Source organism: Staurois parvus, unplaced genomic scaffold (genome assembly GCF_062004578.1).
Source record: "Staurois parvus isolate SC_StPar_1 unplaced genomic scaffold, SC_StPar_1.0 ptg000395l, whole genome shotgun sequence".
NCBI lineage: Eukaryota > Metazoa > Chordata > Amphibia > Anura > Ranidae > Staurois > Staurois parvus.
The window spans coordinates 716,779-729,048 of NW_028318191.1; the positions used below are offsets into that span (position 1 = coordinate 716,779).

General features: G+C 40.2%; 1 protein-coding gene across 1 annotated transcript in view; it reads right to left on the reverse strand.

Moving 5' to 3' along the window:
• Nucleotides 1-12,270, reverse strand: part of KLHDC8A (kelch domain containing 8A) — a 71,142-nt gene that overhangs the window by 25,451 nt on the left and 33,421 nt on the right. The window contains exon 2 of the mRNA XM_089686351.1: nt 567-994. Within this exon, the coding sequence (XP_089542477.1) occupies nt 567-942 (376 nt within the window). The 5' untranslated portion in view covers nt 943-994. The remainder of the gene's footprint in view (nt 1-566; nt 995-12,270) is intronic.

Genomic DNA, 12,270 nt, shown 5'->3' on the forward strand with positions numbered 1-12,270 from the left:
ACATATTAAGAAATATATGTCTATGGATTATAAATAAAAGTTTTAATTCTTTCGATAGGTAGATACCTGAAAGTACAAAGAAAGTTAGCAAATACCGTATATAGTATGCAATGAGAGAAGTTCATTAACATCCAAGGTGTGCTTTCAATTGAATGACCTCTTGGCTGTCAATAGGTTGCTGGAATTAAAAAAAAATACAAATCTTGTCAAGCTTCTTGTTTCTCTACCCCCATCACAGATATTACTTAGCTCTGGATGGCATTTCAAGGACATTTATTGTGAACATGAACAATTTTCACATTTTAGCAACAATATAGAAAGGGCATACAGGCAGTACAAGAGAATTCAATGCTTTACTCAACTTCCAAGCTCAGCAACTGTTGTGATGAGATGCCAGACACATAGGGTGTTTACTGTTTTCAGTGGGATGACAGAAAATACTTTACATTTTAAACAATAGCCATTTTCTTGTTTATTTACAGAAATATAAAGCTTCTCAGCAGCGTATGTAGTTGCCCATATTAGACACATGAAAGAAAAAAAAATAGATACTTCCTGACAGTTACCTCTCACAGTGATTGATATACCCATGGCTGGCTCACGAAGGGAGCTCTTCTTCTTCCACTTGCCGTCATCAATATTGTAGACCTCTACCACTTTTAAAGGTGACTGGTTTTCTCCCACTCCTCCAACTACCATAATTCTCTTGCCCAACGAGACCACCGCCACCCCTGCTCTAGCAGATGGCATTGGCGCTAGGCTGGTCCAGCGGTTGGCTTCTGGAGAAAACAGCTCAAAAGTGTTCATTGGATTTCCTGCCTCATCACATCCTCCCACAGCAAAGATCTGTCCTCCAGCTTCCACAAGAGAACAGTACACACGTGGGCTGGAAAGCGGTGCTAGTGTTTGCCACTGGAAGTCTTTGGCAAATGGCACCTCCATGCTTGATCATCCAAACAGTAGAAGTTCATCTGTGTGTGCAAAACGTGGCACCCTGAGCACAAAATAAAAGGGGAAAGTTCAATTTAATTTTGGTCTTACTTTTTTCTACTTCTAAAGGATCAATCTAAACAGTTTTTGTAACTTTACAGCAGATATTGGTGGCCTTAATCACCCACAATAGTTTCCAACATATAACATGCATGTAATATTTTGGCAGGGACAGCTCTGAACCTGAATTTGTGAACTTACAGCAGATATTACATGAGTTTTGTACTCCCTGATTGTTAATAATTTATTTTAAACAGAAAAGTAAAAATCTTTCAGAGTAAGCCCCCGGTCACATCAAAGCTGATTTTTAAATCATGCTGCTTACAGTGAAGTTGCACGATTTCAAAATCGGTTGACCTACCAATTTCAGTTGCGATCTGCCGATTTCAGTTGCAATCTGCAAGACATCTAACACAGATGTCTATGCAAATCGCAACAAAAGTAGTGCATGCACTACTTTAGAAATTGGTGCTCCGACCAATTTGGAACCACACCGATATGACCACTCTAATAGCAGACAATAGGGTGCAACTTGGCAGACGATTTGCAAGTCGAACCGATGTGACCGGGGAGTACATTTCCTGGACAAAAAACAGACTTTTCATAAGGTACAAAGTATTGTACGCTGTCTTTAGTGCTGATCCTGCACTTGTAGGTTTCATTTTTATCTTATATTAAAAAAGTGTATGCACCCTGCGATGCTACCAGATTGACACTGTAAGCAGGGGCATCAGCTGTGTGGACTCCTGTCCTTTAGTAAAATAGTGGCACTGAAGTATCAATGCTCATGTAGGTGGACACTAGATTCTTCACCACCCCTTGCCCATTCATTAAAGGTTACCGGCATGAGAGGGTATGTGTGCAACCTACCTGACTGCAATTAAGGACAAGAAGACTGTCAGCCTTCTCCTTGGTATAATGATCAATAAATCATTTGGACATCTTAGTCATTCATCACTGTTTGATATAAATGATTCATGTTCCCAATTCAGTTATGAATAATGTTCTCTAGGGACAACCTTGCTGCATTACAGGCCTTCTCTTCAGCTGCGGCAGCCAGGCTCTCCCTTCCATGCTCCTCAGTCTAAGAATTATAAGGACTCCTTGCAAGAGTATGATTTTAGTGCCTGAGTTTTGGGGTTCGTGATCTCTTATGTTTAAAACCTATAGTATATTAGGTTTCAGCATTGATCAGCGCTTGTAGTTTTTTGGATTTAAACCCCTTGCACTAAAAGTAATGCCATATACCCTAAGAACCCCACCTCACATTAGCCCTAACACTAACCCTTCATAACATAAATGCACCTTTTTTGTGCTGGCATCTTCTGTGCCAAAAACCGCTTCCTTTGTTAATAAAGATACCAGAGCTGTATGCATGGTGTGTAAATATATATTTTCAAGTATTACAGGCCATCAATGTCAACTTGAAAATGTCAACTATTTATTTCAGTAGGTGTGTTTTTTAACTATTTACAAAAAGGACCCCATTATTAGAGAGCTGAGGTCCGCCATTCACCTTTCCTAGGTAGATTACCTATAACCTTAAATGTAGCACCACCTTGTGGCCACCAAGGGTGTTTAAAAAACCAAGACCTATCTGTTTTTGTGAATGAAAGGTAGATGAAAAGTAGCCAGTATGTCACTGGGTTGTGACATAGTGCCATTACAACCCTCTTCTAGACTCATGTGACTACAGGCTGAAAAACAGTGATTTCATATCATTGATTAGTGACCAAAATGCTACCCAAAGAATATATAAGTGCCTGGAGGTAAGCTTTAATAAAAGATGATACACCATTTCAGTTTATGGGATGAATTGCACCTTTCTATGAAAATATTTACTGCACATCAGATATTAATAAATAATTCACAGGAATGTTACAGATCACTTTACTTCTTGTTTTGTGTATATTTACTGGTGTTGCTTCCTGCATTGCTTTCTGCACACTGAAGCTGTGTAGAGTCGGAATTTCCCAGGCTGCTTGTCCTCACGTTGAAAGGGTAATTATATTCAGTATTTTTGCTCCTATGTGATACAGCACTCTTTTAGCCTGAGTAGACTCATGGCAAGGTTTTTACTATTGGTGTACCTGCCTTCCCTCCGAATATTTCTCTCCCTTAGCATCCATGTGCCTGGCTCAGCTTGGAGGGGATATTGCCAGAGAGGTTTATCTTCAAATGGCTTTTAACCTCTTCCTCAGCAATTTTTTATGAGTAACTCAATACAAAGAAAATTTAATGTGGAGGGAGAAGGGTTTTAAAGCTTTTCTGACATAACAGCTATTAGGGACTACTAATTTAAGCTACATTTGCACGAGCATTTAGCCACAGTGCGAATGGCAGCAGCAGGAATCTGTGAGCAGTTAGCTGCAGCCGCCAAGCCTGTACAGTACACTATAGTGACAGGTTACTGGGTGCTACAGCTATTCCTGACTGTTCACACAGTGATTACCCGCAGTTCATAGATTCCTGCTGCTCCTGTTCACCGTGCTGTCTAAATAGAAGAAACTACTACTTTAAAACAAGGTTTGGTAACAACTACTTTAGAACTTCTATTAGGAACTACAACTTCCGAACAGATACTGTTAACTACCACCTTAGAAAAGGGAATTAGGGAACTGGGATTCAATTCTCCAATTCAAGTGCATATTACAGGCGGTAAAAAATATGTAAAAAACTTTTCGCGCTGCTACTAGAAAAGATGAGACTATTGGGACAGCAACACACACCTGGCTATACCACTAGCAAAAAACAACAAACAGAAATCGATGTTGCGCTAATCACAATAATGCCACAGACATTCCAAAACAAATAATGAGATGAGAAGACAATAGATAATACACCATAACATAATCAGTAAATGGAAGGAATATGGGTGTGAAGGGAAAAGTGAAATAATAAAGGTCCAAAATGAGGACCAAAAGGTGTAACAATAAATCGGGACCGTGGGCAAAATGCACGGAAATGATCAGGGAGAAATAAAATATTAACTAAATCACAGTAATAGTGGGACATATGAGTCCGTCACAACATAAATGAAATAACGTGAATACAACTGATGAGAAAGTAGAGCAAAATGTGAAAAATACAAAATGAAGTGCTTAATATTAAAAGTGGACAAACCACTTATCACAGAAGAATGACAATAATAACGCACAGTGAAGCCAAAAATTGTGACAATGTGACTAAAGAGTCATACCACATAGGCATCAAAAGGCCATGTGACATAAAACGACTAATAAGTGACCATATAAATCCCATAAATTAATGTGGCAAACATATATAGAGTGCAACTAGTATAAAACAGAATATGGTGATATAAACGCACAGTGAAACCAAATGAATGTATTACTGTGCACCGTAAAATACAATAACACAATGAAGAAATAAATAACATGTGACTAAAATAATCATAAATACGACATAAAGTCTATATGCAAAGACGTCCAACAAAAATGATGAAAAAAAAAAAAAACACACAACGTGGATAGGTAAATGATTGTTGAATCCCACACCGGCTAAATTGCCTCAAGGGGCCTCAAGGGGCCAAAAGGCTTTCAGGACACTTTCAGGGCGATCTGAGGTGTGAAGGTGCAGGCATGAGGGCTGATTTAGGGTCTGAAGGTGCAGAGACTGGGTTTTATCTGAGAGAAATTTATTACCTCACATTTCATTTCCAACTGTATATTTTGCAGAAGTCCTCGGTTGACATATTCATTTCAACTCTACCATACTTGCCTCACAGCACGTGTTCTGGAAAAAGGGTAAATTACCATTTACCATCCTTGAAAGCGCAATGTTTTCTTACTAGTATTTTTTTATATATACAGTGAAGGAAATAAGTATTTGATCCCCTGCTGATTTTGAATGTTTGCCCACTCACAAAGAAATGATTTCTTATTTCTTTCACTGTACCTGGCACTCTTAATTTCATTTTTCGGCATGCAATGTTTGAAAGGTTGCCTACCCCTGCTACAATCATTGTAATTGTTCACAAATGTACTGTAGGGTAAAGTTAGGTTAGTGCCAATTGAGCTTGTAATGTTTTGTACTGTGGGAGAAACCTTTTTATATAATACTTGTTTTATTATGCAAATTAAAAATAAGCACAATGTTTCTCATAGAGTCTAAAGCTAACTTTGTAATTAAAGCGGTTTTAAACCCAAAACCAGTAATGTAATATATTGCAGCTTACCAATTATGAGATGTGGTGGCTGCATAAGTTTTCCTTTTTTAGGCTGGTTTCCCTGGTGATCTGGCCAGTACCAAACTTCCTGTGTTAGAGTGCCTACACTCTGGATTAAAGGAGTAACATAGACAACTTTTGGACAGCAGCATTATCAGTCTGGGGGAATTGTAGCATTAGAATAACTACCAGATTTAATTACACTAAGCAAATTGAAGCCATGTTATAAGCAGTTACAGCAACAGTTTTGTTCCTTTTGGGATAAAGTTTTTACAAAATTAAATAAAAGCTGACCATTATAAGCACCCGTCAGCGGTAAATTGTTTCTCCCAACCTTCTAATTTCTACATTTGCAGTATATCTTGTTCATCTGAAAAACAACAGGGGTTGCCGCCTCTCATGTCCCACGCCTCTCCATTCTTAAAAACCCAGCATTTACCCATTGTTTGTTGCACCTAAGTAATTTCATATCTAAACTACTCTTAACTCCGCTACATCACCTGGCTGCATCTTTTGCCCTGAAACCAACACAAATTGCCAGCTTTGAAATATTGTGTTATCTCCAAATCAAACATTTCATTGACAGCTTTGACTTTTGTGGTTCTTGATCAGATGACAGTGTTTGACAGTGCCCCAGGGCAAATATCAAAATTATATTGACATCTGGTGTCTTACCCTGCTAAATGTGCACCTTCTTATGCAAAGCGTTGGGAGGCTGACCTTAACGTCACTTTGGAGGAGGAGGATTGGACAAATATTTGGTCATGGACACAAAATGTATTAGCATTTATAAGGTGTTGATCCACTGGTACCTAGTTCCAGCACATATATCTAAATATATACCAAACTACTCCCCATCATGCTTTTGTGCTGTGTGGACCCAAGGACTCACCTACACATCTGTTACACATCTCACAGCTGCTGGGCTTCACACTTCTCGCGGTGCACACACAGGAGGTGAGTGGCGGGAGTAGAAAGAGCAGATCGTCTCTCATCTGTGTGAGAGAGGAGGGAGGGAGGGGGGAACTGCCAGTGCAGGCTCTGGGCTGTATGAGAGACCTTCTCAGTTCAGAGTCCTGCTGAGGAGGCACTAATGAGGAGGCACTGATAGGTAGCACTGATGGGTACTGATAGCCAGCACTAATAGGCTGCACTGATAATCAGGGTACTGATACAGGCTGGAGGAAGGTAAATCAGGGTTTCCAGAGCAGAGATCCCCTTTATATTCCAGAATCCACAGAGATCCCCCTTATAGTGTAAGTGGATGACTCTGTAAGGGAGAACTCTGCATACTGTGATGTAAAGAAGAGCTCTGCAGACTCTGATGTTAGGGGGTCTGTGGACTCTGATGTAAAAGAGAACTCTACAGACTTTGATATAAGGCAGGCTTTGGGAACCCTGATTAAAGGGGAATACTGGGAACTGTGATGTAAGTTGGAGCCCTGGTTACCAGAGTCTACAGCATTTCCCCTTGCATCGGAGTTCAGTCCATACATCAGAGTTCTCAGTGTTCCCCTTAGAGTCCCCAGAGTTCTCCCTTATATTAGAGTCTGCAGAGTCCCTCTGTACAATGTAAGGGAACTTTGCAAGTTCAGATGTTAGGGGAGCAGCACAGTGGCTAAATGATTATCACTTCCACCTGGCAGTACTAGGATCATTAGTTCAAATCCCAACTACGGCACCACCTGCCTGGAGTTTGCATGTTCTCCCTGTGCTTGCGTGGGTTTCCTCCGGGTACTCTCACACTCCAAAAAGAGATGCTGGTAGGTTAATTGGTTCCTGTCTAAATTGACCCTAGTATGTGTACGTATGAATGTGTGTTCGGGACCTTTGATTGTACGCCCCTTGAGGGTTAGGGACTGATGTGAATGTACTATATATATATATATATATATATATATATATATATATATATATACACACACACACACACATACATACATGTAAAGCACTGTGTAAATTGACTGCGTACCTGTAATGAAATAAAATAAAACTCTGGGGATTCAAATGTAAAAGGGAAATTCTGTGATGTAAGGGTCCCCCTTGTAATTAAATTCATATGATTAGAAAGGTTATGTAATCACATAAGAACTATACAAAAAACCATGTGGAGGGAGAGATGACCTGCAAGCTTCGCCTTTGAATTTCCATTGTATCAACAGCTGATTTTGGCCACATCAAGCATTAACATGGAGACGGCTCTGGAGTGGTAAGACTGTACCTTCTTACCTGTCCTGACCAGCATCGAGACTATTACTGCCACAACTGGTAACATTGAGCAGACCTGTTCATTACTGGCCATGTGGATAATGATTGCCTCAGCTCCTGGGATGATTTAGCACCATAAGTGAGCTTGAAAATTATACACATTGCCACTGGCCTTATTAAACTTCTGTATGGACATTGAGGCTGAGTTTTTGTGCCCTCTATTTCAATGCTGACTGGCTATGAACTTACCGATTCACTTTGTATATTCATTGCTGTATCAAATGGGCAATCTGCTATTCCCAGAGTCCGCCGATTTGCTTTATATTGGCCAAGCCAATGACTTTATTTTTGACCAAATTGGATTGGGGTTATTGGCTGCACCTTAGATGTATTATACGTCAACCGCTATCTTACCAACCATTTCCTGATCCTTTATAGCTCTCACTTTTTGGGTCACTGTTGGTGACCTTGGGACTGTTTCCAGTATCCTCGTGATATTTATTTAGCAGGGAGAAATCCCCCTCCATAGAGTACTATCATTATTGGAACCATCTATTGCTTATGGGCCCTAGGGCATGTATGTACAGTTGTGTTCAAAATAATAGCAGTCAGACATCACTAACCTGATCAATCACTGTTTTTGGTAGAAATGATATTTCTACATGGCAAATAATTTACTAGCAGGTGTAGTAGAGTAATAGAAATCCAACAGACGCAACAATCATGACATGCATGCTGCTGATTCTGTGTAATTGAATCACTAATTGAAAGGGGCTTGTTCAAAATAATAGCAGTGTGGAGTTCTATTAGTGAGGTCATTCATTCTTTGAAAAACAGGTGGCAATTATTGCCCTTATTTAAGGAAGGAAGGCAGCAAATGTTGTACATGCTGGTTACAGTGCATTTCTCTCTGAAATTCTGAGGAAAATGGGTCGTTCCAGACATTGTTCAGAAGAACAGCGTACCTTGATTAAAAAGTTGATTGGAGAGGGGAAAACATATAAAGAAGTGCAGAAAATGATAGGCTGCTCAGCTAAAATGATCGCAAATGCTTTAAAATGGCAACCAAAACCTGAAAGACGTGGAAAAAAGCAAAAAACTACTATTCGAATGGATAGAAGAATAGCCAAAATGGACAGGAATCAGCCAACAATCAGCTCCAGGAAGATCAAAGAAGGTCTAAAAGTTACCTGTGAGTACTGTTACAATTAGAAGACACCTATGTGAAGCCAAGCTATCTGCAAGAAGCCCCCGCAAAGTCCCACTGTTGAAAAAAAGGTGTGCTGAAGAGGTTACAATTTGCCAAAGAGCACATTGACTGGCCTAAAGAGAAATGGTGCAACATTTTGTGGACTGATGAAAGTAAGATTGTTCTTTTTGGGTCTAGTGGCCAGAGACAGTTTGTCAGACGACCCCCAAACACTGAATTCAAGCCACAGTACACTGTGAAGACAGTGAAGCATGGTTGCGCAAGCATCATGATATGGGGATGTTTCTCATACTACGGTGTTGGGCCTATTTATCGCATACCAGGGATCATGGATCAGTTTGAATACATCAGAATACTTGAAGAGGTCGTGCTGCCTTATGCTGAAGAGGAAATGCCCTTGAAATGGGTGTTCCAACAAGACAACGACCCCAAACACACCAGTAAACATGCAACATCTTGGTTCCAGACCAACAAGATTGACGTTATGGAGTGACCAGCCCAATCCCCGGATCTTAATCCAATAGAAAACTTGTGGGGTGACATCAAAAATGCAGTTTATGAGGCAAAACCAAGAAATAGAGAAGAACTGTGGAATGTAGTCCAATCATCCTGGGCTAGAATACCTGTTCACAGGTGCCAGAAGTTGGTTGACTCCATGCAACACAGATGTACAGCAGTTCTCAGAAACAGTGGTTATACAACTAAATATTAATTAAGTGATTCAAAGGAAAGCAAAATCTTCAAACATTTTTCAGTTTATATAGTGAATGTTTGAGTTTGTAAAGAAGAATACAAACACTGCTATTTTTTTGAACAGTCGAATATTCACTTTTCTTCAATTGTTTTAGAGGAACAACACAAATTTGATATATTTTTCTTCATGTTTTGATTTGGAATAGAATGTGTAGTGTTCCCAATGCATTTGTGTGTATGGAAATAAAAGCTATTAGAAGGATTTTGAGCTTTATTCACTTTTTTCAACATACTGCTATTATTTTGAACACAACTGTATATATGTCCTGCAATGCAATTTGTACTGAACTACTGCTAGCCACAAATGTGTGATGAGTATCTTGCAGGGGATATATACATACATTGTATATTACATCTGGATGTCTTTACATTTACGGTACATTATTTTTATAATTTTGTTTTATGCATTGCAATTTTTTCTGCCACGAATAAATAATAATTTTTAACTACAATTTCTGATACAAGCCTGGTTTGCTGTCAGATTAACCACTTGTCTCATATAGGGGGCTTTGCCCACTGTATGTGACCTTGCTATATTTATTTAATCACATAATATACACTATATTGCCAAAAGTATTGGGACACCCCTCCAAATCATTGGATTCAGATGTTCTAATCACCTCCGTGGCCACAGGTGTATAAAATCAAGCACCTAGGCATGCAGACTGCTTCTACAAACATCTGTAAATGAATGGGTCGCTCTCAAGAGCTCAGTGAATTCAAGCGTGGTACCGTGATAGTTTGCCACCTGCGCAATAAGTCCATCCGTGAAATTACCTTGCTACTAAATATTCCACGGTCAATGGTTAGTGGTAGCATAACAAAGTGGATAAAGTGAAGAATCTTGTTTGATGCTATGCCAAATAGTGATACAAAATAATAAATGGAAAATAAAATATTGATAGAAAATGAAAATAGAACTGTGAATCGCTCACACCATTCACATTCCCATACAAAATGTGTTATATAACATAAATATCAATCAAATGACTGATTTAAACCAAAACAATCAGCATAAGCGTCTCTTAATAAGTGTCCATGCATTGGTGTTCTGCATGGATGTATGTCTTCACAGATTCTTGAATAGCAAATAACTTCTTAGAACACCTCGTGCAATTATACACTGCAAACCAATGTGTGTACATCTTCACCAGATGTGCCCTCACCTGGTGTATATATCCAAAGCACTAAGTGAGGTCATATATAGCATGTGTCTCTAATATGGACTGATATAAAATGTCCGATAAGTCCAATAAGCATGAGTCTCCTCCAGTCTCCTAGCTGTCCTCCTCCATAAGATAAATGCCAAAAAGAGATGACCAAAACATGGTTCTTACAAAACATTTATTGATAAAACAATATCCAGTATTCCACTCACATGTATAATGTATAATATCTCGTCTTACAAAGTAACTCCAAAAAGGCACAGCTACTGGTATAGATCCTCCAAGCACTAATCTGCAGCCAGATGCACTACTCTCTCCTTTCCTATGAGCGTTGTGACGTCAAAGCCCCTCCCCTACGTGTTACGCCACCGGGTCACGCGGCTTCATCAAGGAGAATGATTGGACAGCACAGCGCTCATCCTGTGTATGTGTATATATTTATATATATATATATATATATATGGTCTTCCTGGGTGCCATATTGTTGTAGCCTAAAATGTGAGTAGCCATATGCCCTTAGTCTGCTACCTTGTTTATGGACGCTGATAAAAAAAATTCTATATAAAAAACGTATTTTAACCACTAGCCTACAGGGCACTTCCTGCCCAGGCCAATTTCCAGCTTTCAGCGCTCTTGCACTTTGAATGACAATTGCGCGATCATGCAACACTGTACCCATATGAAATTTTTATAATTTTTTTTGTGACAGCTAGAGCTTTATTTTGGTCGTATTTAATCACCTCTGGGTTTTTTTTATTTTTTTCTTAAACAAACCAAAAACCACTTAAAATTTTGAAAAAAAAAACTTTTTTCTTAGTTTTTGCTATAACATTTTGTAAATAAGTGATTTTTCTCCTTCACTGATATGCGCTAATGAGGCTGCAGTGATGGGCACTGATAGGTGGCACTGATGGACACTGATGAGGAGGCACTGGTAGGTGGCACTGATGGGCATTGAAAGGCATCACTGATGGGCACTGAAAGGCAGCACTCATATATGGCACTGATAGGTGGCACTGACTGGCACTGATAGATGGCACTGACTGGCACTGTTAGGTGGCACTGATAGGCAGCACTGACAGGCACTGATAGGCGGCACTGATACACACTGATGGGCGAAACTGACTGGCACTGATAGGTGGCACTGACTGGCACTGATAGGTGGCACTGATTGGCAGCACTGATAGGTGGCACTGACTGGCATTGATAGGTGGCACTGACTGGCACTGATGGGTGACACTGAAAGGCAGCTCAGATGGGCACTGGTATGTGGCATTGATGTGCACTGATAGGCACTGAAATGTGGCATTGATGTGGCACTGGCAGGTGGCACTGATGAGCACTGACAGCTGGCACTGATGGACACTGACAGGTGGCACTGCTGGGGCTACACTGATCAGCAGGGCACACTGATCATCAGTGCCCTGATGATCAGTGTACATGTCCCCTCTGAGGGATGCCGATTACCAGCTCTCCTCTCCTCACGAGCTGTCAGCATGACAGCTTGTGAAGAGAGAAATGCCGATAACTGGCAATTCCCTATTTACATGCGATCAGCTGTGATTGGACACAGCTGATCACATGACCGAGCCAGCATCTTCGGCTCTTTCTGTTGATCAGTGATCTGCTGTGTCCAAGGGACACAGCGCACCACCGATCGCTGCGTGCTCCCGGAGCCGCGCATGCGCAATTAGAATGGGAGGACATCATATAACATCCTGCCAGAACGAGAGAACCGCCTTGCGCCCATCATTGTA